This window comes from Mirounga leonina, unplaced genomic scaffold (genome assembly GCF_011800145.1).
Source record: "Mirounga leonina isolate KUSES-001 unplaced genomic scaffold, KU_Mleo_1.0 Mir_173, whole genome shotgun sequence".
NCBI lineage: Eukaryota > Metazoa > Chordata > Mammalia > Carnivora > Phocidae > Mirounga > Mirounga leonina.
Genome location: NW_023270447.1, coordinates 70,329,607 through 70,357,004, shown reverse-complemented (window position 1 = coordinate 70,357,004; position 27,398 = coordinate 70,329,607). Strand labels below are relative to the sequence as shown.

At 48.9% G+C, this 27,398-nt stretch overlaps 1 protein-coding gene across 1 annotated transcript; it reads right to left on the bottom strand.

The window, feature by feature from the left end:
- SPOCD1 (SPOC domain containing 1) lies at nt 1-27,398 on the bottom strand. Its single transcript, XM_035018999.1, has 15 exons — nt 25,712-27,398; nt 10,443-10,484; nt 9,471-9,647; nt 9,002-9,043; nt 8,820-8,880; nt 8,389-8,479; nt 7,465-7,624; nt 7,232-7,348; nt 5,356-5,481; nt 3,354-3,486; nt 2,976-3,127; nt 2,536-2,685; nt 1,882-1,971; nt 1,409-1,595; nt 1-665 (listed from the first exon to the last, which is right to left on the bottom strand). The coding sequence occupies exons 1-15, from the start codon at nt 27,062-27,064 to the stop codon at nt 1-3; spliced, it is 3,546 nt and encodes a 1,181-aa protein (XP_034874890.1). The 5' UTR covers nt 27,065-27,398.

Sequence of the window (27,398 nt, the reverse complement as noted above, 5' to 3'; positions counted from 1 at the left end):
TCAGGTCTCTCCGGGGAAGGTACACTCAGAGCAAGCTCCATCTGTAGGACCCAAAGAGTCGGAAGCCTGGCCAGGGGGCTCTGGAGCTATAGGGGGCTGGCAAAGTAGGCCAAGAATTCCAGGGGCTGCAGGGGGTGGGGCAGGGGTTGGGGGGAAGAGCCCCTGGCCTGGGGATCTCAACGAGGCTTGGAGCTGGCGGCTCATGGACACCAGGGATTCCAGATGCTGGAGCAGGGCCTGGTGGGGACAGGAGGCCCTGTGGAGGTGCTGGCCGGGGCCAGATGGTGCTGCTGAATAGGGTTGCCAGGACGGGCACCGGGGTGGTTTGGGGGGCCGCTGCCCTCGCCCAGGACTCTGCCAGGTCTCTGGCTCTCCCCACAGTCTCCCCCTGCCTCTGGGGGGCCTCTGCCAAGCACAGAGTCCCCTTGGAGCCAAGCTGCCATCACCCTGGCTCGGCTGCAGAGCGCCCCTTGGGAGAGGGGAGCCCTTTGGGGCCACGCTGGGACTCCTGTCCTCTGGCTGGTAGCATCTCTTCTCCACTTTTCTGTTGAAGGAGACCATCTTTCGAACCTTCCCCCACAAAGGGCCGGACTCTGCTGTGACTGGAAGCCCTGCTTTGGGGAGCAGTACAGCTAGGACCAGGCTTGAGTGAGCGGCTTCCAGGCCTGGGGAAAGAGGGAGTGGAGAGACCAAAGGCCGGGTAGGAGAGAACACACAGTCCCTAGAAGCTGCACGGTGGCTGCAGCAGGTCTATCAATGAGGCCCCAGGGAGACCTTTCCAGCAGCGAGAGGGGGGCCCATGAGATGCTGGGAACAGTAAGGAGGAGGGTGAGCCTGTCTCGGGCACGGGAACGGACTCACCTGATGGAGGGTAGGGCAATGGATGGTCTGACCTCAAGACTGTATGGATGCAGAGTCTACCACATTGTCCCCAGGACAGGCAGCACAGAAAGGCCAAGTGCTCTGCTTGGAAATGGGCACAGTCCACCCCTTTACGCCCCACCCCCACCCCAGGTGCTTTGCTGGAGCCACGCCCTGTGCACCAAGGCCAACCTTGGCCTAGGACCGCTGTGGTGAAACATCCCTCCTTCCTGCCTCTGTCCCGCTGTGTCTGCCTCCAGTGTGGCCGCCCCCTGAGTCTGCAGCCGAGCCGCCCAGCTGGGAGGCCTGGCCCGGCTCCTGACTGGCTGTGTGACTCCGGACAAGCCACCTGCTTTCCCCCTACCTCAGTTTCCTCATCTGGGAGAAACCAATAGCAGCATTCTGATGGGGTTATTCTGAGGACTCGATGAATTCATAGAAGTGAAGCTTTTGGGCAACGGCCCGGCACCCAGTAAGCAATATAGAGCTACTCCTGTCAGCCCACGTGCCCGCCCCCGCTGGCCTGGCCCGGCATTGGGGCACTCACCGGGGCCTCCCAGAGGGCGCAGTCTGGGGGGCAGGGGCTGGAAGGCCGGCAGGGGCAGCAGGACCATGCCCACGTGCTCCACGGCTGCCAGGCCATGGCGCTGCTTGTTGTTGAGGTAGGAATAGAGCAGCCGGCAGTTCTGGGTGTCCCGAGCCCCGTGTGGGCACAGTCTGGCCACGCAGATGTCCTGCAGTTGCAGGAAAGAGGGTGGCTTCTGGAGCAGCCATCCTCTCCTCCTGCAAACACCCCTGCCCTCATCTAAACCTCTGACAACCCTGTGAGGACGCGTGGCCTCACTTTCCAGAAGAGGAAAGAGAGGGCCTTGCCCAGGGTCACACAGTATCTACGGGTACAGTGGGAACTAGACCCAGACACCCGAAACCAGGCCTCTGCTCCAGAGATGGAGAGAGAGGGGGCACAGGGCTGGGGGTCCCCAGCTAGGAGGAGAGGGGGCGCCCAAGGATGGCAGTTACCTTGGCCTCGGCCGGGCAGATGCTGGCCAAAAGGTCCCAGACAGTATTGGAGGGGATGCAGCCTGCTGAACGGATCACCTCCGGCAGGGTCTGGGGGCAGGTAGGATGGCCAGTCAGCTCCCTAGCGTCCCACCCACTTAGGGCACACTCAACACTGGCCACCGCGAAGCCACAGCCTTGGGCGATGAGGATGGACGGGCGGTATACCAGAACCCCGGGAAGGTCAGTGGCTGCCCAGGAAGCCCTGACTGCCCCTGCAGGCCTACAGCCTATCTGGGCCAGTCTCCTGCAGCTCCTCAGAAACCCCTTCCTCCTTCCTTGAACCTTCCACCCCATCCCACAGTTCAGCTGATCATTCGGTCACTCGACAATCCCTCCTAACACCCTCCCCTGGACCAGGGAGGCACCACACTGCTCTCCTGGGGCCTCTTGCATTATGCGTTGGGTTACAGGGAGTCCTTGACCCCTGTGCATCTCCGTAGGAGTGGGGCTGGTGTCTCACTGCCCCATGCCCAGCGCAGGGCCCGGCACAGAGAGGGTACCAAGGCCTTGTTTTAGAATGAGGGAGTAAAAGAATGAATGAATGAAAGTGGTGTGAGCAGCTGCCCAGCCAGCGTGTGAGGGACACAACCCCGGCGAGCAGGGCTGGAGTACCATGAGGAGCCGACAGCTGTTTCCAGACACCAGCTGGGCCTTGGCCCTGAACCGCTTGATGGAGAACATGTCCAGAGCTCCCTCCCAGGGCGGCTGGCTGGTCAGGGCCTTTGTGGGTCCAGCAGGCATCTGGAGCCTAGAAAGAGGGACAGAGAGACAGGGCCAGACAGAGCAGGTTATCAGGACATCCCTCAGCATCTCCCTACTTTTCAGAGAAAGTCCTGTGTTCCCAATGTGGGTGCTGGAACTAGTCTGAGCATGGCCTTGTGAGGGGGGGACCAGCAGGCAGCGATGACTGGTTCCATTGCACAGATGAGGAAACTGAGACCCACAGAAGAGGCAGGATTTGCCCAAGGCCACAAAGAAAGGAGAGCCCATATTGCATCTGCTGACCCCCAGGTGGCTGCCCCCACTGACCCTCTCCTAGCCCCAGCCCCACACCTGTCCTGGAGCTGTGGGGGATGCTTCTCCCTAGTTTGGGGCATCTCTGGAGAGGACGCGAGGGTTGGGCTTGGGGCTCTCTGGAAGACACTGTCCCCTATCCTCCTAGTAGCTTTGAAGGAGCCTGGCAGCTCACCCGAGGGCTTCCAATCTACAAAGAATAGAAGCAGAGACCGGTGGACAGGCAGCCACATGGAGCCAGCCTAGGGCTTTAGAGCCAGGCTTTGAACCAGGTTCTTTTCGAGGTGACCTGGGACACCTCGAAAAGCCCACCCTGCCACCTTCTCCCCAGGCCATGAATCCCTGTTGCTGCTGAGCCCACTGCTCAGCCCCAGCCTGCCCACCACCCCTGCACCCAGCCTGTGTCTCCCCCCAACCCATGCAGATGCAGCAGCTGGGGTCCAGGAAGTGGTGCTCGTGCTGCCCCGTGGTGTCCTCGTCCTGCTCTGTGGTGGCCTTCAACGTGGCAGGCAGGGCCAGTGGGCTGCAGTCCATGGACACCATGGGTCCCTAGGAAGCACAGAAGGAGAGAGCAGTGGGCTGGTAAGGTGCTAGGGAAGTCAGCAGCTCTCCATCACTAGGGAGCCTCAAGGATATGGTTCTATTTTTCCAAATAATGCATTCTTTTATTATAGAGGTACTGTGAACGTGTTAGAGAAAATTTGTAAAATACAGAAAATTTGAAAATTACCAAAAAATCACCCCTCGTCCCAGCACTCAGAGACACTTGTTGGCACTCTGGGTATCCTCGTAGCAGTTTTCCTACACATAGGGTGTGGGGGTCCTCTGACTAAAATAGCTGGGGTAAGATATTCCACCTGTACTCTCATTGCATAACTGCGATCACTGTATTCTCACTGTGTCACTGAAGGAGGGGGGACCGTTGTGTATGCTTCACCTCCACTGCTGGATGGTGGGGTCATTCCCAGATTTTCACCATTACAAACAGTCCTGAGGACATCCTTATGCAGAGAGTATTTTCCTAAACTTTCAACTCTGTCCTTAGGACAAGTTCTCAGAAGCAGATGACAGAATCAGGGAGAATGAGCATTTTTAAGCCTTGATGCTCACTGCCAAATCAGCTTTTCCCCCTCACAACAGAAAGAGCTTTAACCACAAAACAAACATGGCTTTAGGAAGATTTTTTTTAAAACATTCGGAAACTTGACTCTGGCCTCATAAACCAGCTGCAGAGTAGCACCAAGGCACACGCTTCAAATCACAGCTCCCCCAGGACCAACTGGTGACCTTGGGCAAAGGGCTTCCGGTTCCTCATGCAGGACACTGGCCTCACCTCCCTCGTAGGTCACTGTGAGATCTGAACGAGGCACTGTTGTCAAAGGGGCACACAGCTGGTGCTCGATAAGGAGTAAAGATGTTGTTATGTGTTATCCCCCTCCTCTACTCTGCCACGCCCCACCCCCCCGCCCCACCCCAGTGAGGACTTCTTTCTGGTCTTCTAGTTCCTCCCTCTACACTTATGTGCAATTTATTCAGGGAACACAGACTGGTTTCGGCCAGGGACTCCTTTCCACACAGGCAGCAGTTCTGGTGCGTGGCCTGGACACCGGCTTGGGGGGCGGGGGGAGCAGGGATTTTTGTCTGTCATGTTCACTGTCATTTACCGAGCGCACATGGCTCAAGGGGTCCATCTGTGCTGTCCATCCCCGACACAGAGCTGATTAGAGGCGGGTGAGCATCTGACCCACAGAACACCCAAGCCAAGCCCGAACAGCCTCCCGGGAGTGACTGAAAGAAGCCAAGGGGGAGTTCGGATTGTCAGCGGGAGGCTGAGCGGATGATGAGTTCATTGATTTGAGGGCTGCGGAGCTGCCATGGCAGGACACGTGCAAGATGGAGGGGCGACGGGGAGGAAGGAGCAGGATGGACGTGACGACGGAGCAGATCTCCGGCGATGAGAGGGGAGTGTAGCAATGCCCTGGGCTCTGGGTGGTTCTGTGCCCCTAGCACCCCGAAGTCCCGCCACCAAAGAGAGTAGGTCTCTGTTCCTCACATCCCAAAACGGTCGCTGATTCAGTGTGGCCCTTCTGCTTCCCAGCCAGAGATCTGGCGGGAATGTCTGGGGCTGGGGAAAACTGCGGTGATAAGACTTATTCCCACTCCATGGCGTTAGGCCCGAAGGAGGGGACCAGCACCGAGGTGGTGAGGACAGGTCAGTCCCAGGGGTTCAAGTCCTGCCCCACGTTCGCCTGGACCCCTGCGGCAATGACCATCCCCTTGTTCACAGTGAAGACCTTGGCACTCACAGTAGTCCGGTGACTTGCTCAAGGCCACCCAGCTGCTGAGGTGAGGAGTGGGACCCTGGCCACAAGGCTTCCCTCCCCACCCCCGGCGTCGTCAGGTCAGGCTGCCCCTTACCACCATATCCTCCAAGGTCAGTGTCTGGTCCACATCCCGCAGGATCTCGACCTCACCCTTGTGGGTCAGTTTGAAGGCTGGGAGGCTGCACGGCTCCTTCTGTTGCTGCTCAATGATCTCCAGGCCCTGGAGGGGCCAAGCAGCCCAAACTCAGCCAGGTCAGGGGCTCCCAGGCCACCACGAGCCCGAGCATTCCCTCTCTTCCCCGGAGGCCCCTCTCCCGTGGTCCCCCTCTGTGCCAACCCCTCCCCTCCCTTCACACTTCGGCTTCCACCGTTCCTGCGCCTAACACACCCTCCCCCCTCAGCTCTACGGCTCCACAGTCCACTCATTCGCCCTCCAAACTCAAGCCCTGCCTCCTCCAGCAAGCCTTCTTGAACTTCATCTTCTCCCACAAGTCAGTTCTGCCTCTGCCTGTGCCCCAGCCTCCGTTCTGGGAAGAATACAGTGTAGCTGAAAGAGTGTGCAGGCTCGGAGGCACCACCTGGGTCGTGACTAGAGACCCCCAGGGTAGTGTGGCCTTGGACAAGCACTTCACCGCTCTAAGCCTCGGTGTATTTGTTTTCTAGGAATCAAATTAAGGGCATTAAATTAAACAGCAAATGTAGAATGCTTGGCTGGAGCCTGGCTCACAGTAAATGCTACCTGTCATTCTTATTGTTGATCAACGTCATCCTATCTGAAATGTTTCCTGGAAGCCTGGAGGAGGTCCCATCCTCCCTGGAGAGCTGGCCTCCTGGGTGTGGGCTCCCGCGGTTGTACCCTGCATGGCCCTTCACAGGGCCCCATGCTTCATGCTGTCGCCATCTTGAAATTCTTTTTTTTTTTTTTTTTAATTTTTTATTTGCGAGAGAGAGAATGAGAGACAGAGAGCATGAGAGGGAGGAGGGTCAGAGGGAGAAGCAGACTCCCCGCTGAGCAGGGAGCCCGACGCGGGACTCGATCCCGGGACTCCAGGATCATGACCTGAGCCGAAGGCAGTCGCTTAACCAACTGAGCCACCCAGGCGCCCGCCATCTTGAAATTCTTAAGAGTTGTTGAGCAAAAGGCCACACATTTTGTTTGGCACTGCCCCCCACAAGTTATGTAGCTGGTCCTGCTCCTGGTCCCCCACAGGTACCCGGACAGAAGCTCAGCCTACAGTGGATAGAGTCACCTAGTGGATTCTAGGTGAATCTAACCAGCCCAGTGTCTTCCAGAACAGGGGCCGCAGAACCCCACCCCATCCCACTGGCCCACTCCGAGATCAGCCCCCTCTCCCTCAGGGGCCACCAGCAAGCATTCCCCAAAGCCCGCTCAGTGCCCACATCTTCCCTGTCCCTGAGCCGTCCCCAGGAAGGGAGAGACCCATGGACACAGGGTGTATGGGGACGTGACTGTGAAGCATGAGGGCTGTGGGGTCCCTCCCCCAGCCTGGGGCACCAGGAAGACTTTTCTGGGCCTTCTGAGACTGACATGGGAACAGGGGCACCCCAGGGGACCTACCCCCATCAATGGTGGATGACAATCCTAGACTCCAGACCCCAGACCATCACACCCAGTAAGTACCCCAGCCCCCGCCCACAGCCTAGCTCCATAGCAAAGCAAGTGGAATACTTCTCGGAGGTCACCTTTCTACCAAGTTCTCCATCCCCAGTCGCTTTCCCCCCTATTTTTGCCTCTTTTCCATTTTTTTGTGGAGAGAGTCTCTCTCTCTCCCTCCCTGTCTTCCTGCTCTTTCTTTCCATTTCCTCCTTTCTCTGTCTTGTGCTCCTCGAATTTCACTGTCCCCCCCCCCCGCCCCGCCTCACTCTGCTGCGTCTCTCCTGCGCACTCGGGCCCTCCCCTCCCCATATCCCTCCCACATCACCTATCCTGACTTGACCCAACAGCTCACCCTTTTTTCCTCCTGGTCCCGCCAGCGGGCCAGCTCCTGGGGGGCCAGCTGGGTGGAGCTCATCCGCACCAGGTCGTGGGGGGTGACATCTCCCTGAACCACTTTGAGAAACAGGTCCTGCAGGGGCAGGCATGGGGGATGCACCATACTGCTCCAGAAGCTCCCCCCCAACATCCTGCCAGGGCTCCGAGCCCCCAAGGGAGGGTCTGGGCTAGCCCCCAAGCCCCGCTCACCGGATTCCGGGGGTCACGCAGGTTGAACAGCAGGCTGCGGTACTTGGTCTTGTAGCGACAGCTGGTGGCTTGTATCAGGTCAAAGAGGGCTGTCTCAATACCAACAGCGATGCCCTCCACTGCCTTCTCACTCAGCACCAGATCTGGGAGCTCCTGGAGGCTGCGGGGCAACAGCGGAGTCATAGGTCTGAGCCCGCGAGGTGATCTAGGCACCGGCCGGACAGGCAAAGTATGGGGCAGAGTCCGGACCAACTGCATTTCTATTCTGGGCATCTTCCTATGTCTACATATTCATTCTCACCCCAACTCTGTGAGGAGGCAGTATTCTCATTCTCCATTTGTAGATGGGGTGAGCGAGGCTCAGAGAACATAAGGGGCTTACCCAGGGCCGCATGATGGGTGGCAAAGCAAGATCTGACTGCTCAGCCCATGCTTTATCTTTGGCCCGTGGAACTGGGATGGAGGAAGCCTGGGGAGAAGGGGAAGGCATCAGGCAGGCAGGGGATAGAGCCCTGGCCCTGAATGTAACACGGACTCTGCCACCAGCTTGCTGTGTGGCCTTTGCCAAGTCCTACCCTCTCTGGGCCTTGGTCTCACCATTGTAAACAAGCGCTCTGGGCTCAGAGCTCTCAGATGCTCCCAGGAGAGTCTCACTGTGTCTGAAAGCATTTGCTGTGGGTAACGACCACGAGGACATGAGCAGCAACAGTGGCTTAATGGGACGGCATGACCTCGAAGCCAGGGAGACCCAGGTTCAAATGTCAGCTCTCCACCAGCTCGCTGTGCAGGCAGATGACCTCACAGCTACAAAATGGGGTTAGTCATACATTCAGAAGCCCTGAGGACATGGCAGCATGGGCCTGGGAGGTGTGGACAGCTCTCAGGATGTCACAGGTGTCAGGGAAGTGGGGAGGGAGGCCTTACCGACTCCACAGCACCTCCTGCATGGCACGGACCACTGTACCCCGTACCCCGATATCCAGGGATAGCTTCTCCTGTTGGGGCTGAAGCTGAGCTGTAGGGAGAGGGGGAGAGAGAGAGAGAGAGAGAGTCACAAACTCCCATGGGATGCCAAAGAGCAAGGGGTGAGAGAGACTCAATGCTGATGGGTTTAGGCAGGCAAAGGGTGGGTCCAACCTCAGGGACCAGAGATGTCTAGGATCCAATCCCAGGCAGCCAGCAGCCCCCCTCCCTCTGGGGAAGGACTGAGGCCGGTAGGGGGGCGGGGATCAGAGGTGAGAGAGGAGACTCCTAGCAGGGACTGGGGCCAGAAGCTGGGCATGAGGCCCTGCTAGTCCCCAGCACCCCCTGGAAGACAAGCAGCTGCTGAGGGGGCACCCTCCCTGGCCCCTCACCTGAGTCCTCTCCCCTGTCTTGTTCACCAGCCTCCTCCTCTTCAGCCTCCACTGGGCCGCACTGCAGGGAAGGGGAGAGGAAATGAGGCCATGACTCTGGGAGCAGGCTCCCGGCCCCAGGGGGCACTGCTCCCCCCATCAGCTCCCCATGCTCCAGCGGGCAGGGGGGAGGAGGCACTCACCCCGGGACACTCAGCACAGGCCTCACGAAGAGGAGCCCCCTCCTGCAAGAGAAAGAGGATATGGAGAGGGTGGGTTTCGCTGAGGGGAAAGGAATGACTCCTCGGAAGGCAGAAGAAGTCAGAGGCCACCAGGGGCCCATGCTGTCCCTCCTGAGGACCTTAGGACAGCAGGACATGCTGGTCAGCCAGGAACAAAGGTCAGCGACTGCTCCCTCTCCAAATGCACCGGAGGCTCAGCCCCTCCCTTGCTCTGGTCAAGCTCCTGAATTCAGGAGTGTTGGACAAAGAGCACACAGACCCCACTAGGCAGACAAGTGCGGGCCTAACCCCATCTCTGGCTATTACGTTCGGTGTGACCATGAGCAAGTCCCAGCTGCATGGTGGCAGTGACAGCTCTGGGAGGCAGGTGTGAAAGTGTCTCTCTGCAGGGATGATGTCACACTGTCCATGTAAAGAACCTAATCAGTACCTGGCACCCGGTGGGGCCCTGGGCCCTGGGCCTTTCCTTCCTTCTGGGCCTCTGGACAGGCGATGCTAAGCTGACCTTCATCATGTCCTCCAGAACCTCTAGCTTTGGAGGCTGCAGCTCCCCTGCCTGGCCACGGCGGATGGCCCCCAGGAGGTGGAGCACTGCCCCGGAACCAAGCTGCAGGGGAAGAAAAGCGCTTCAGAACCGAGCGGCCAAGGCCCTTCAGAGCAGCCCTCAGTTCATCTGTATTCGTTCAATGTCTCTCTCCCCCACTGCGCTGTAAGCAACATGCGGACAGAGAGCGTGGATGCCTCGGTCCCACTCTACTCCCAATGCCTAGAACAGGCCTGACGCAAAGTAGCATTCAAGACATGTTTGCGGACTGCAAGGCCTCTGTGCCAGGAGAGGAGCCGGTCTTCATTCTCATCCTCTCATCTTCCCCTCTCACCTCCAGGCCTTTATAAGCATTTCAAGGTGCAAAGTGGTTTTTGGTCTTTTTATGAGCTATAGAATCTATCCTGCTGCCCTTTTTCCTCTGGCTGCCGGGAAGCTCAGGATTAACTCGGAGTCCAACAGTTGTACTTTTCCAGGATTGGCAGAGGGTGAAAGTTTGTCATACCAAGATTTCCCCTTCTCTTCCCCCTTTCCTCTTACTTTAGGCTTAAAATACTTATCCCATTTCAAGTACGTTTTGATTCTTTTAGTTTATTGCAAACCACAGGGAACTAGTGTGAAAGTAGATGGGTCTGAAATCTAATCTTTGAATGAATTCTCATGAATGGTCAGGTTCCAAAGTTTGGGGAAAACTGGAAGTCTGAGGTTCAGCATCACAGGGGGTGGGGAGTACTACCGTGCTGTGGAGGAGAGCAGGCCAGGGGGACCAGGATTGCCTCTACTGTGGAGGACCCTTCCCATCCCACCAGACCTGAGGAGAGGGAGGAAGAAGAGCAGTAAGAAAAAGCAAAAACCTACGTAACACACGTGCTTCACCCCATGGGGCATTTTCATTTCTTCCTTGGAGAGAAAGGATGCAGAGATTAGGATTCAGAGGACCAGTGACCCCACTGGAGGGAGTTCACAAGAAGACACTCACACAAAGGTGAACGATGTTCAGTGGGCTCACAGGATTGGCGAAAAAAACCCACAAAAAATAAATGTGTACCCTCCAATGACCATCAAAGGGGGAATGGTTAATAAACCATCACATATCATACTGTGGATTCTAACTGGCCACTAAATAGAGTGAGTCATAATAAAAACTATCATTCATCCGAGGCTTACAAAGTAGCTGCCCCTGAAGGAAACACATCACACACGATCTTATTATGGTCTCAGATCAACACCATGAGGTATGTACTATTTCTACCCCCATTTTACAGATGAGGAAAACTGAGGGTCAGAGAGGATCTGAAAAGTCCCACAGCTACTAAGCAGCAGAGCTAGCATTAGAACCTACTTCTACCTGACTCAAGCCCAGGCGCCGAACTGCGGGCTATGTGGACAACACTGACAGATGTGGAAAGATTCATGGAAAGATGTCAGGGTGTATTATTTGAAGGAAAAAAAAAATAGGTTACAGAGCAGGATCTGTTGCATAAGCCCATTTATGTAAATATATATTTATAGACGTATAATGAAGGTTATCTCTGGGGAATGAAATTCCAGAGGGACTTTCAGTTTCTGCTTGTAGACACTTGGGTATTTATGATATTCAAAATGAGCATGTATTTCTTTTATAATCAGAAACATATTTTTTAAATTAAAAAACAAGTTTAGAACAATGTGTGTAGTGTGCTACCATTTGTGCTAAAAGAGAAAGAATTTTTAAATTTGTATTTGCTTGAATCTGCATGAAATATCTCTGGAAGTATCCATAAACCTAAAAGCAGAGGCTGCCAGGAGGAAAGGGAAAGGGAGCTGGAAAGGAGGCTTTTCACTTTTTTTTAAACCATGGGGATGAATCAGCCTTTCAAAAAAGTAAATTGAGGAAAAGGGGGAGGGGGAGAAAAACGGGACAGCTGGGAAGAAAGCAGGAAAGATATTAAGAATAGCCCTCCGTGGCTTAAAACTTTCTGACCGGCCCCTGTCTTGGGATCTGTCCATCAGTGTTATGAAGCTTCAAGACAACAGGCAGCCAAATCTGACCAGAAAAGAGTTTATTTATTTATTTATCTTTAAAGATTTTATTTATTTATTTGACAGAGAGAGAGACAGACAGAGAGCATGAGCAGGGGGAGCAGCAGAGGGAGAGGGAGAAGCAGGCTCTCCGCTGACCAGGGAGCCCAACGTGAGGCCTGAGCCCAAGGCAGATGCTTAACTGCTGAGCCATCCAGGCACCCCCAGCAAAGACTTTACATGCTGTATTTATCAGACTAGAATACAAAATATGTGTAATATGTTCAACAAAACAAAATAGGGAGTCGAACATATGAGTGCAGGGCAAAACAATATTAAACAATAACCAAGAAGATTTGCTTGGGAACCAAACACAACTTCTGGAAATAAAAATATGATAAGCATGAAAATGTAAGACTCCATATCTAGGTTTGGTAGCCTATTAGACACAGCGTAATAAGTTGGAGAACTAGAAGACACTTTAAATGATCCAGAGTATTCACAACACAGAGACTGTGAAACAGTGAACGAGACAAAAGGACAGAGTGAAAAGGACTAACTGATTAATCTGACCGAAGTTCCAGAGGAGAGAGGAGAGCCAGACAGAGGCAGTGTTTGAAGATATATGGCTAAGACTTTTCCTGAATTGATAAAAGACAACAATTTACAGATTCGAAAAGCTCAGTGAATCTCAAACAGGATAAGTAAAAGTAAATCCACACCTTGGCACAACGCAGTGAAACACCAGTGAGGAGGAGATCCTAAGAGCATAAAGAGAAAAAATAACAGCTAACACTTTAATAGCACTGAAAATGTGCCACCACTCCTGTGAATGTTTTCCATTAGCTCATTTAATCCTCACCAAAACCCTATAGGCTAGGTACTGCTACTATTATTGTCTCCATTTTACAGAAGAGGAAACTGAGGCACACAGGTTAATCAGCTTGTCCAGTGTCTCACAGCTACCAGACCAAAGAACTGGGATTTAAACCCAGGCAGTCTGATTCTAGAGGCCACACCTTTAACCATAGGCATAAATGCTTCTCTCCAAGACATTTTTAGCTACAAAGGAATGGCAATTAGACTAACAGCTAACTTCTCAATAGTCACAATGGAAGGCAAAACAGAGTAGAATAATATTTTCAATGCGCTTAAAGCAATGTGCTTAAAGTCAACTGGGGACCCATACAAAATATTTTTTGAGAATGAGGATCAAACAAAGGTATCCTAGAGAAAACCAAGAGAATTATTGTTATCCTTGATAATTTTATTTTTCTCAGGAAGCAAAATGGTTTTTTAAAATTTATTTATTTGAGTGAGAGAGAGCACGGAGGTGGGGAGGGGCAGAGGGAGAGGGACAAGCAGACTCCCCGCTGAGCAGGGAGCTTGACATGGGGCTCCATCCGGGCGACCCTGGGATCATGATCTGAGCCAAAGGCAGACACTTAACTGACCGAGCCACCCAGGCACCCCACAAGAAACGAAATGTTAAAGGATGAACTTGAGGCAGAAGAAAGGAAAATACCTGAGAGAAAAGCTGAGATGCAAGGAGGAATTTTGAGCAAAGAAAATAACAAATATGTTGTTAAATCTAAACGAACATTGATCATATGAAACTGTAACAGTGTGTAATTGGGGGGTTAAAAAATAAGATAGGAGCGGGCGCCTGGGTGGCTCAGTCGTTAAGCATCTGCCTTCGGCTCAGGTCATGATCCCAGGGTCCTGGGATTGAGTCCTGCATCGGGCTCCCTGCTTGGCGGGAAGCCTGCTTCTCCCTCTCCCACTCCCACTCCCCCTGCTTGTGTTCCTGCTCTCACTATCTCTCTCTCTGTCAAATAAATAAATAAAATCTTTAAAAAAAAAAAAGATAGGAGCAATTTACTGGATAATAGCACATATATTGGGAAGGTGTATTTAAAGCAATTAAATGTAATTAACTGCATTTAATTAAAGCATTCCAGGATCCTTATATCATTTCAGAGGCAAATAACAGTAGTTAACTACCTTTAAACTTTGACAAGTTAGGTATTCGTTTTAAAATTTCCAAAATTGGGACCCCTGGGTGGCTCAGTTGGTTAGGCAGCTGCCTTTGGTTCAGGTCATAATCCCAGGGTCCTGGGATCAAGTCCTGTATCGGGAGCCTGCTTCTCCCTCTCCCTCTGTCTGCTGCTCCCCCTGCTTGTGCTCTCTCTGTCTCTCTCTCTGACAAATAAATAAAATCTTTAAAAAAATAAAATAAAATTTCCAAAATCACACCAAAAGAACATAAACAGGGCATAGAAAATTCCAAACTACTAGAGGGGTAAAAAGGAATAAGGAAAAAAAATCAATCTAAAGGGAGGCAATAAAAGAGGGGAAAGTATAGAAAAGGCAGGATATATATGCAAAGCACAAAATAAGACAGTAGGAATAGATTCAAATAAATTAGTAGCTACAACAAATGAAAATGAACTAATCCTTGAGATAAATACAAAAAATCAGACCTTTAAAAAAGAAAACCTAATTAAAGAATATTTATAAGACCCACCTCTAAAATACAAAAATGCAAAAAAGAGTATGAGAAAAAAATACAATAATATGTGAACAGGCAAATACCAAATGAAACAAAGCTTTGTAGCTATATTAATATCTGACAAAACAGACGACAAGGAAAAAAACTAGGAGCAAAGACCTCACTACATAAAGATGAGCAGTTTCACCAGGAACCTAGCACAACTCTAAACATATAAGCATCTAATAACATAATCTCAAGAAATATAAAGCAAAAAGTGACAAAACTGCAAGAAAAAAAAAAATCCACCATTATAGCAAGAAATGTTCATGTATCTCCCTAACTGTTGATCAATCTGGCTGACAAAATAGTAAAGATTTAAAAAAGATTTTATAAAAACCATTTATTAAAAAAAAATTTTTTTTAAAGATTTTATTTATTTGGGGCACCGGGGTGGCTCAGTCAGTTAAGTGTCTGCCTTCAGCTCAGGCCATGATCTCAGGGTCCTGGGATCGAGCCCCACATTGGGCTCCCTGCTCAGCAGAGAGCCTGCTTCTCCCTCTCCCTCTGCCTGCCGCTCGTTTGTGCTCACTCTCTCCCTCTTTCTGTCAAGTAAATAAATAAAATCTTTTTATTATTTATGTGCAAGAGAGCACAAGCAGGGGGAGTGGCACAGGAGTGGCACAAAACAATTTAAAAACTTCATCTGTGTACATATATGGAACACTTTTCCTAACAAATAGAAAATACATATTCTTTTCAAGGATACATGTGACAGATAAAATTAAGTCTGGACCATAAAGCAGATCTCAACAAATTTTAAAAGATTAGTATTTTTTTTTTTTAAGATTTTATCCATTTATTTGAGAGAGAGAATGAGAGACAGATAGCAAGAGAGGGAAGAGGGTCAGAGGGAGAAGCAGAGCCCCCACTGAGCAGGGAGCCCGATGTGGGACTCGATCCCGGGACTCCAGGATCATGACCTGAGCCGAAGGCAGTCGCTTAACCAACTGAGCCACCCAGGCGCCCATAAGATTAGTACTTTTTACACCAGCACTGCCCAATAGAAGTATAAACATGAGCCATGTGTGTACTTTCAAGTTTTCTGGTAGCCATATGAAAAAAAAAAAGTAAAAAGAAACAAGTTAAATTAATTTTAAGGATACCTGGATAGCTCAGTCAGTTGAGGGTCCAACTCTTGATTTCTTTTTTTTTTATGTTATGTTAATCACCATACATTACATCATTAGTTTTTGATGTAGTGTTCCATGATTCATTGCTTGCGTATAACACCCAGTGCTCCATGCAGAACATGCCCTCTTTAATACCCATCACCAGGCTAACCCATCCCCCCCCCCCCTCCCCTCTAGAACCCTCAGTTTGTTTCTCAGAGTCCATAGTCTCTCATGGTTCGTCTCCCCCTCCGATTTTCCCCCCTTCATTCTTCCCTTCCTGCTATCTTCTTCTTCTTTTTCTTTTTTTAACATATAATGTATTATTTGTTTCAGAGGTACAGGTCTGTGATTCAACAGTCTTATACAAGTCACAGCGCTCACCATAGCACATACCTTCCCCAATGTCTATCACCCAGCCACCCCATCCCTCTCACCCCCCACCTCTCCAGCAACCCTCAGTTTGTTTCCTGAGATTAAGAATTCCTCTTATCAGTGAGGTCATATGATACATGTCTTTCTCCGTAACTCTTTTGATTTCAGCTCAGGGTCATGAGATCAAGCCCTTTGTCGGGCTCCACCCTGGGTGTGGAGCCTGCTTAAGATTCTCTCTCTCTCTCTCTTCCTCTGACCCTCCCCCTCAAAAAATTAATTTTATATTGTATTTAACTCAACATATGCAAAATATTACAATTTCAATATGTAATCAAGATAAAAATTTATTAGATTTTTACATTTTTTTGGTACTAAGTTTTTGAATTCAACATGTACTTTATACTTACTCAATTTTAACCAGCCAAATTTCAAATGCTCAATAGATACAAGGGGCTGGTGGCCGCCATATCAGACAACTCAGATAAAAACTGCATTCTCACACTACACTCTGATTAAGCTAGAAAGCAATAACAAAGAGAAACAGAGAAAGAAAAAAAGAAGCCCAGAGGAATGGGAATTAAGAAAAAACACTTCTGGGGCGCCTGGGTGGCTCAGTTGGTTAAGCGACTGCCTTCGGCTCAGGTCATGATCCTGGAGTCCTGGGATCGAGTCCCACATCGGGCTCCCTGCTCGGCGGGGAGTCTGCTTCTCCCTCTCCTGCTCCCCCCTCTTGTGCTCTTTCTCTCACTCTCTCTCTCAAATAAATAAATAAAATCTTTAGAAAAAAAAAAACAAACAAAAAAAAACAAAACACTTCTGAATAACACGTAAGTCAAAGACAAATTGTAATAAATATTATGAAATATTAGTAATTGAATAATGGGAAGAAAGACTATGTATTAGAGTCTCTGCATGCAGCTAAGGTGATAATTCAGGTTCCTTTATAGCTTCAAATGACTTTATTAGAAAGGAAAAAAAAAGACAGAAAATTAATAAATTCAACATAATTCTTAAGATTTTTTAAAATAAGGGCGCCTGGGTGGCTGAGTTGGTTAAGCGATTGCCTTCGGCTCAGGTCATGATCCCGGAGTCCCCGGATCGAGTCCCGCATGGGGCTCCCTGCTCGGCGGGGAGTCTGCTTCGTCCTCTGACCCTATCCCCTCTCATGTGTTCTCTCTCTCTCATTCTCTCTCTGTCAAATGGATAAATAAAATCTTTAAAAAAAAAAAAAGATAAAAAAAAAGATTTTTAAAAATAAGAAAATAAGTTGAAAGAAAGATGACACTTTTCACAAACATAAAATGGAAAGGATCAGTAAAACCAAAAATCAATTATTTGAACAGACTCAAAACACAGACAATTCTCTGCCAAGATTAAGGAAAAGAAGGATGATACAACTAGGCCATATCTGGAATGAGTAATCATGAATGCACCGATATTAAAAAGATAAGATGCTATCATGAAATACTTTATGCCAATTTGCCAATAAATTTGAAAACTCAGATTAAATGGATACATTTCTAGAAAAATATAACTCGCCAAAATTTACTCAAAGAAAAAAACTGAATAAAACTATAACCATAGAATGAATTGAATCAGTAGGGAAGGAGACACCTTCCCTAAAGAAAACACCAGTCCAATCTCTTCGTTACCAGTGACTACCAAAATGTTCAAAGAACAAATAATTCCAATCTTATACAAATTCTTACAGCGAGCAGAAAAGGAGCAAACACTCTGCAAAAAATGCAGAAATCATATTTGGTCAAATGTACTGTCCATTCAGAATAATGCTCAAACCAGCAATAGAAGGGAACTTCCTTAACTTGATAAAGGGCATATATAAAAATATAGCAAATAGGGGCGCCTGGGTGGCTCAGTTGGTTAAGTGTCTAACTTCGGCTCAGGTCATGATCTCAGGGTCCTGGGATCGAGTCCCACTTTCAGTGGGGAGTCAGCTTCTCCCTCTCCCTCTGCCCCTCCCCCCACTCGTGCGCAGGCTCACTCTGTCAGATAAATAAAAATCTTAAAACAAAACAAAACATAGCAAACATGCTCTGGTGAAATGATGACCATGTTCCCTGTAAAGTCCAGAGTAACACAAGGGTCTCCGTTATCATCACTTCTATTTGACATTATACTAAAGGTCTTAACTAGCACAGTAAGGAAAGAGGGCAGAGAATATGCAGAAATTGGAAAGGAAACAAAAAAACGGTCATTATTTGCAGATGACATGATTGTCTACATAGAAAACAAAATTTTAATATGTAAATTATATGAATAAATAAAAGAATCCAGCAAGATTTCTGCAAAATCAATTGTATTTTTATACACCGACAACAGTTAGAAACTGCAATTTTTTTCATTTTTTTTTAAGATTTTTATTTATTTATTTGACAGAGTAGACACAGCGAGAGGGAACACAAGCAGGGGGAGTGGGACAGGGAGAAGCAGGCTCCCGATGAGCAGAGAGCCCGACGTGGGGCTCGATCCCAGGACCCCGGGATCACGACCTGAGCAAAAGGCAGACGCTTAATGCCTGAGCCACCCAGGCGTCCCTAGAAACTGCAATTTTTTTAAAAGTTACCATTTTATGATAGCATCAAAACATACAAAGTAGTACAATCAGACATGATGTGGTTTTGGATTGAAAGATCACACTACCACCTACAAACTAGGCCAAAAATTGAATCCAAACCTAATCAAAGTTCCAGGGTCAACCACCAGTTCACAGGAAATACAGAAGACAGAGAAACAAGCGTCACTAAATGATGGGGATGCAGTAAGCTACAGGACAACCTAGTTCTTCAAAAATAGATTGCAGGAGGGGCGCCGGGGTGGCTCAGTCAGTTAAGCGTCTGCCTTTGGCTCAGGTCATGATCCTAGGTCCTAGGATGGAGCCCCAGTCAGGCTTCCTGCTCAGCAGAGAGTCTGCTTCTCCCTCTCCCTCTGCCTTCCCCCCCATTCATGCTCTCTCTCTAATAAATAAATAAAATCGTTTTAAAAAATAGATTACAGGAAAAACAAGATATGGAGAGAGAGCCTGAAGGCTAGAAGAGACTTAAAGGCATATCAACCAATTCCAATGTATGCATTTTATTTAGATCTTGACTCTAAAAAGAAAAAGTATAAAAAGAATCATCTTTATGACACTATTGGAAATTTGGATATTGAATGAATATTAGGTGATATTATTGGAACTATTGTCAACTTTCAGACAAAATAACAGATGGTTGGTAGAGTTGGGTGATGAGTACAAGAAATTTCATGCTAGGAGCCAGCAATTTTCTTCTGTAAAGAACCAGAGAGAAAATATTTTAGGGTTGCTGGTTATATGGTCTCTATTGCAACTCCTCAACTCTGCCTTTGGGGCATGAAATTAGCCATAGATAATATGTAAACAAATAGTTGTGCCTGTGTTCCAGTTTATTTACAAAACCAGGTGAGGTGGCCAACCCCTTCTTACAATTCAGTCTATTTTTACAATTATTTGAAGTTTTCCATAACAAGTTGTAGAGAATTATAGTATTTAGGAATAAATCTGAAGAAGATACGCAAGATTTTTTATGGAGAAAATACAAAATTTTATCAAAAGACAATAAAGATGATCAAAATAAATGGAGGAATATACCATGTTTATGGATTGAACATATTATACAATACTTCACATCTTTACAATATTGTAAAGATGTTGTAAAGATGTTAGTGCTCCTCCAAATGATTTATAGATTCAATATCTTTCCAGTCAAAATTCCAACAGGTTTGTGTGTGTGTGGAAATTGACAAGGTGATTGTAATATTTATATGAAAGAGCAAAGGAATGTAAGAGTAAAGATCCTCCTGAAAACAACAAAGATGGGAGACTTGTCTTGCCAGATATCAAGAATTATTATTATTTTTTTTAATGAATTTTTTTTTTTAAAGATTTTATTTATTTGAAAGAGAGAGAATGAGAGACAGAGAGCATGAGAGGGAAGAGGGTCAGAGGGAGAAGCAGACTCCCTGCCGAGCAGGGAGCCCGATGCGGGACTCGATCCCGGGACTCCAGGATCATGACCTGAGCCGAAGGCAGTCGCTTAACCAACTGAGCCACCCAGGCGCCCAGATATCAAGAATTATTAACAACAAGCTACTATAAGTAATATTCTATCATATTAGCAAAGGGAAAAATTTTTGAAAAAGATGATTACAGGGAGACCAAAAACCAATCCCACATACATTGAAACTTGACTTGTGAGAGATCTGGCACTGCATATAAGTGGGGAAGGACAGAATTTTCAGTAAATGGTGTTGGAACAATTGAGTATCCATATAAAAAACATATAGCCCATATCATTCACAAAAATTAATTCTAGGTACATTATAGACCTTAGTGTGAAAGGCAAAACAACACAACGTACAAGAACATCTTCATGACCTTGAGAAAGGAAAGTAATTTCTTTAAAAGATTTTAATTTTTTTTAAAGATTTTTTTTAAAGATTTTATTTATTTATTTTGACAGAGAGAGACAGCAAGAGAGGGAACACAACCAGGGGGCGTGGGAGAGGCTTAATGACTGAGCCACCTAGGTGTCCTTAAAAGATTTTATTTTTAAGGAATCTCTACACCCAACATGGGGCTCAAACTCACAGTCCTGAGATCAAGAGTCACATGCTCCACTGACTCAGCCAGCTAAGTGCCTTAAAGATTTTTTTAAGTACACAACATAAGTGAAATAATGGATAAATTAGGATACATTAACATTAGGAATTTCTCCAGCAATTCTACCTCTTTTAAATTCCACTTTGATTCAACTGCCACTTCTGGGCATAGTAGACACAAAAGAATTGAAAGCACAGACTTGAACAGATATTTGTACGCCAATGTTCATAGCAGCATTATTCACAATGGCTACAAGGCAGAAACAAACCAAACGCCCACTAACAGATAAACAGATAAAATGTACTACACGCATACAATGGAATATTATTTGGCCTTAAAAAGGAATGGAATTCTGATACATGCTACAACATGAACCCTGAAGACATTATGCTAAGTGAAATAAGCCAGTCACAAATGGACACATATTGTACAATTCCAGTTATATGAGGTACCAAGAATAGTGAAATTCATAGAGAGAGAAAAAAGAACAGTGGTTATCAGGGACTGGGGGAAGAAGGGAATGGGGAGTTACTGTCTAATGGATACAGGATTTCAGTTTGGGAAGATGAAAAAGTTCTGGATGGTGGTGTTGGCTGCATAACTGTGAATGTACTTCATGCCACTGAACTGTAACTTAACGTTAAAATAGTAAATTTTATGTTATGTATATTTTACTACAGTGAAAATTTTTCTTAAATAATTTCTACTCATCAACAGACACTATAAGGCAAGCAAAATATGAGCAACACTTTGGGAGAATATATTTGCAAAACATACAACTGACAAAGGAATAGTATCTAAAATAGATAAAGAATCCTACAGGGGCGCCTGGGTGGCTCCGTTGGTTAAGCATCTGCCTTCAGTTCAGGTGATGATCCCAGAATCCTGGGATCAAGCCCCATGTCGGGCTCCCTGCTCAGAAGAAGAGTCTGCTTCTCCTTCTCCCTCTACCCCTCCCCCCACACTCATGCTCTCTCTCTCTCGCTCACTCTCTCAAATAAATACATTAAAAAAAAAAAAAAAAACTCCTACAGATCAAAAGGGAAAAGTTAAACAACCAAAACAATTTTTTTTTGGCAAAAGAGTTAACAGGAACAGCCAAAATGTATGCAAAGATTCTCCTTAGTAATAGGGAAATGAAAATAAAAAGTAGGGGCACCTGGGTGGCTCAGTCAGTTAAGCATCTGCCTTCGGCTCAGGCCATGATCCTGGGGTCCTGGGATTGAGCCCCGCATCGGAGCCTGCTTCTCCCTCCCCCTGCTCTTACACACACACACTCTCTCTCCCCCTCTCAAATAAATAAAAAAAATCTTTAAAGAAAATAAAAATTGAAATTAAAAAACATCTGGCATTGTTTAAGTAAAGCTGAAGGTGTGTATACCCTATAACCTAGCAATTCCACTCCCAGGAATATTCCATGGAGAGACACTTGCTCATATGTACCCAGAAACATATACAAAACTGTTCATCGTAGGGGTGCCTGGGTGGCTCAGTCATTAAGCGTCTGCCTTCGGTTCGGGTCATGGTCCCAGGGTCCTGGGATCGAGCCCCGCATCGGGCTCCCTGCTCCGCGGGAAGCCTGCTTCTCCCTCTCCCACTCCCCCTGCTTGTGTTCCCTCTCTCACTGTGTCTCTCTCTGTCAAATAAATAAATAAAATCTTAAAAAAAAAAAAAACTGTTCATCATAGCAGCACCAGATGTAATAGCAAAAAAATGCAAACAACCCAAATGTCCATATGGAGTCAATAAATAAATAAATTGTGGCATATTCATGCAATGGGACACTTGCTGCCAACACTTAGGATCTGTATAATCTTGGGAAAATTAGTTAATCTCTCTGTGCCTTAGTTTTTTAATCAGTAAAATGGGCATAATACCTGTCTCTACCTCATAGTGTTGATGCAAGGACCATCATTATTCAAGGTTCTTAGAACAGTGCCTAGAACACAGCACATTCTCTCTGTAAACACTGATGTTAAGCTTCTTTGGCTCATGCCCGGAGAGATCCCCTCCTGATACTTGACCACAGTCTCTCCACTTGATTCAAGCAATGCTGTCCTGCTGGTCTCCCCACATCACCTGCTGTTCTGCCCACAAAGCAGCTCCAGACCTCACTGGCCACAGCGGGGCTTGGGACAGAGAAGAAAATGGCATTTCAACCCACCCTGCCATGTCCTCCAAAGGTCTGTATCTCAAACCAGAAGAACCCAACACAACCAACCAACCTCTCATACCGGATTCCCATTTCATAGAGGAGGCAACTACGATTCAGGGAAGAGAACTCTCTCATCTAAAGTCGCCCTGCGGCCAGAAGCAGAGACTAATCTTGAACCCAGCTGTCTGTCCCAGGCATGAACCAGGCTGCCTCCAGAAGGTGCTAGCGCCCTGAAAGGGGCCCAGACCGGCTGGACACTATGGCCACACTTGCCCACGCCCCACTCAGCCCTGGCCTCGACCACCTGTCCGTCCCTGTCACAGCCCCGGCTCCATTCTTCTCCTGCATCTGGCACCAGTTGCCATAGCAACGGGCTCTTCGGGAAGCTGCACCGCTGAGCCAAGGATGGGGCCTGGAGGAGGGAGCAGCTGTGGGCTCCTTCAGTCAAGGCAGGTGGGCACCTGGTACCACCACCGAGCTCCAACAAGCCCCTCGAAGCGCTGCAGGCCCCTGAATCCCAATTCTGGCCATCTGGCCCAAATAAATAATCGGAAATGGGGAGAAACCAGATGCACAGGGATGTTCACTCCAGCATTACTTAGAAGAGCACCCAACTGTATATGTCGGTAACAGGTAACATTTTTGAGTGTTTATCTTGTACGAGGCACTGTGCTAAATACCAAACACGTGTCCCCTCATTTGCTCCTCACCACCCCCCTGCCAGGTAAGTACTCTCCACACCCCCCAGTTGGCCGATGAGGAAATGATGCTCAGAAAGGCAAAGCCACTTGCCTAGGTCAGTCGGACAGAGGCAAAGCCAAGACTGAAGGCCAGTCTGCCAGCCTCCAGGTTTCGTACTCTTAACTACATGACGGCGGTCGGAAAGGAGAAAAGGAAGTCCCGGCCCATCCTCTGGTCCTGGCAGCGCCTGTGGCCGTGACAAATGTCTGCAGCCTGCTGTGATACAGGGCTCAGAAGAGGCACAGATTCGGCAGGGCAACATGTACCTACTCAGAAGATCTCCAAACACTATAATGCTTGAAAAATAAAGTACAAATCCCAGAACAATGAAGCGTAGTATGAGCTTATTTATATATGGACGATACAGAGATCTAGATGTTCAGAACAAGGGGGCTGGAGGGACTCCAACCGTGAACACCGATTATCTCCAGACGGAGGGCAATGGGGCCTGGAAGCATTTAAAGGGACTTCCTCTTTCTGTGTTAACAAATTAATTGTGAAAAAAAATTTTTTTTAAGTAAACTCTATGCCCAAAGTGGGGCTTGAACTCACGACCCCGAGATCAAGAGTCACGTGCTGGGCGACTGGGTGGCTCAGTAGGTTAAGCGTCTGTCTGACTGTCTGACTCTTGATTTTGGCTCAGGCCATGATCTCAGGGTCATGAGATCAAAACCCACGTCAGGCTCCGCGCTGGGTGTGGAGTCTGCTTAGGATTCTCTCTCTCCCCCTCCCTCTGCCCCTCTCCCCAATGCTCACGTGCTCTCTCTCTCTCTACATCCCAACTGAGCCAGCCAGTTGTGAAAATTTTTTTAAATACCAAAACCAAGTTCTACATTTGACACACGTGGTCCTATTTCTAGGTGAAGAAAAGATATGTATGCATAGGAAAGAGATGAGAGGAAGGACATACCAAAAAGTTGGCATTTGGAGTTTTAAAAATTCCTTATTTTCTATGATAAACACATACTAATTTTTTTTATTAAAAATTGGTTTTGAGTGATGTTTACAAAAGCAATGTAATAGCATTCTCATGCAACTGTAACACCGAATCGTGGTACGTCACAGAGAAGCTCATTTGTTCCAATCCCTGCTCTAGGAATTTGCTGTTTGGCCTTGAACTAGTCATTTCACCTCTCTGAGCCTCAGTGTCCACATCAGTAAAATGGGTAGGTATCAATAGCCTCTACCTCATCGGGTTGTTAGGAAGACAAAGTGTTGGGCGCCTGGGTGGCTCAGATGGTTAAGCGTCTGCCTTCAGCTCAGGTCACGATCTCAGGGTCCTGGGATCGAGTCCCGCATCGGGCTCCCTGCTCCTTGGGAGCCTGCTTCTCCCTCTGCCTTTCTCTCTCCCTCATGAATAAATAAATAAAATCTTTAAAAAAAAAAAGGAAGACAAAGTGTTTAGTGTAGGGCCCAGCACACGGTAAGCAGGCTAGATACTCTCACTACGGTGATGCCAACAGGGAAGCAGCACAAGCAGGCAGTGCGGTACGCTCTCAGGACAGACCGCCAGCCTTTATGCACTGGCTCTGTCGCTTACCAGATGTGTGACCTTGGGCCAGTCACCTTACCTCTCTGGGCTTCATGTGAATATTCAATCAAAAGTGCCTAGCGCAGAATACATATTCGATGAATGTGATAAAAAGTCCACTATGTGAGAAGGCGACACCTTCTGCCTTGTATATAAACATGATAGCTACTGGGACACCTGGGTGGCACAGTCCATTAAGCATCTGACTTGGCTCCCACTCAGGTCATGATCTCAGGGTTTTGGGATCAAGCCCCGCATCAGGCTCCATGCTCAGCACAGAGTCTACTTGGGATTCTCTCTCCCCCTCTCCCTCTGCCCCTACCCCTGCTCGTGATCGTGCACCCTCTCTCTGTCTCCCTAAAATAAATAAATAAAATAAAATCTTTTAAAATAACATGTTAACTATTATTAATAAAATAACAATTTAGTTAAAGAGCAATGGAGAGAGAAGTAGTGAATACAGGGGACACGGCCGGGCATTGACTCTCTTGCTGTGTGAGCTTGGAGGAGTTTGTTAACTTCCCTGAGCCTCAGTTTCCCCATCTGGAAACATGGAGCTAATGCCCATCTTACAGGGCTATTAACACTAAAGGAAACACAAATTTAACATAAATTAAGTAATTTACTTTGTGCGTTATGCAGTGCTAGGCACATTATTTTACACCATCATCTCACTTAATCCTTAAAACAACCCCCATTAAATTGGAATTAGTATCCTCTTTTTACAGATGAGGAACTTAGTTTAAAAAATATTCCAAAGTCACTCGGCTAGGAAGTGGACAGAGGCAAGATTTGAACCCAGGACTCACCAATTCCGAAAGCTAATGAAACCTCATAAGATGTCAGCAAATGAAGTTCATTTTCTCTTTCCTGACATGGTGGGTCTCAGTTTACTCACGTATAAAATGGGTGTGAAGGATAATGCCCACTAACAGCCTCTCTAGCTTATTAAACTGCACTGCCAAGCCTGGTGTTAAGACCGGCCAAGTCCATCCTATCCCAACTTCTCAAGCTCAACTTACCAGTTTGGGGAAGCTCCCTGGGCGGGATTCCTCTGGCCGGTCCTGGCTGGAGTCGTCTGCACTCCTGTCTGCGCCCTGTTGCTGGACACGGGGCACTGGGCCTCTCCTCGACCTCTTAGCATACTTGGATCTTCTCTGTCCCGTGGATGGGCCTGAGTGAGCCTTGCTGGTTGCAGGCACCAAGGAGCTGGAGGGGCTGTCAGTGGGAGCAGGGGGACCTTGTCCCAGCCTCCCCCTGGACTCTGGCTGAGCCTTGACCTCCAGCTCGGCCTGACTGGGTGAGACAGCAGGGTCATCATCACAGCCAGCCCCGGCTCGGGGCTCAGCTTCTTGCCACTCTGTGGAGGCCGCTCCCAGGCACAGTGCAGAGCTCTGTGGAGGATCCCAGGCAGCTGGCCTACGGGACTCTCCTCCATCAGGCAGTGGGACCCCGACAGGATCACAGGGGCTGACTGACTGGGCCCCGTTCCCCGCAGCAGGCAAATATTCGAACTTTTCAGTCCCTGAGACACATCCCACACAGGTTCCACTTGGATCTCCTGACCCAGACCCCTCTCCCTCCTTGGGAGAGAGAGGACCGCAAAGGTCTCCCAAGGACTCCAGGTCAGCACATGGTGGGCTGCCTCCCTCACACGGGGGGTTGTCCTCACCAGGGCTCTGACCAGACCACAAGAAGCCACCTGCCCCCTCCCCACCCTCTGAGAGGGCCGCATACTTCCTGTTGTTCTTTCTTGCTCCCACAGGCGCTGGGCCCGGTGAGGATGGTAGGCTCCTTTTGAGGGGCTCCTCTTTGCTGAGGGTGGGGCCTCTTTCATCACTCCTACCTACTCTGGCCTCTCCTGGCCCGGTGCAGCTCGTCGTCCCCACCCCGGCCAACCTCTCCCGGCCAACCAAAGCTCTGTCCGGGAGACCTACAGGCACGCTACACGGGTTCCGGGGCCAACTTTCAGTGAGGATGTCATGCAGAGAAACCTGGAGCCTCTTGAAGGCCCGAGCCTTCCCCTGAGCAGGCACTATGGGCTGCTGGAAGTGGAGCTGGGGGCCAGGCACCAAATCCTGGCTTTGTCCCACGGCTTGCAGCTCCAGGGCCATCGAGTGGGCCTCAGCCTCCAGGCGGGCCCCAGGAGCACCCCCAGCCTGGGAGCGGGTACCTCGATGGGTCTCTTCCCTCAGGACCCTCTTCCTGCTGCCAGCCCGAACTCGGGCCCCAGGGCTCGCCCCCGGCACGTGTGGTGTCAGGCCTGACACAGAGCTGGCTTCTTCCACATCCTCCTGGAAAAGCTCACCGCCACGGCGGGGACGGAGGGCAGGGTCCTCTGTGCTGGAGCCCTCTGCGGCCCCCTCCTGAGACATGTCTGTCTGCCTACAGGGGCCAGAAGCAGGACGCAGCCCCTGTGAGGAGACAGACAGGAGACTGCATCATGCGGTGTCTGGCTGCCAGCCCATTCAGGACACCAGGCCAGAAAGCTGTCTCCCTGCCAGGGGGTAGGCCTGGAGGCCACAGGGACACAGCACCCAGTCATGTAGGCACCCCAGCAGGGCCCGGGGCCCCAGGGGAGGCAGGGGAGGCCTGCCACCAAACAGGGTTGAGCCACAGCAACCCTTGAGGTCTTCTCGTCTGTGAGGGGCCCCACTTTTGTTTAAACGGGATGTAATAATAACAGCTGCCATTTCTTAACTACCTACT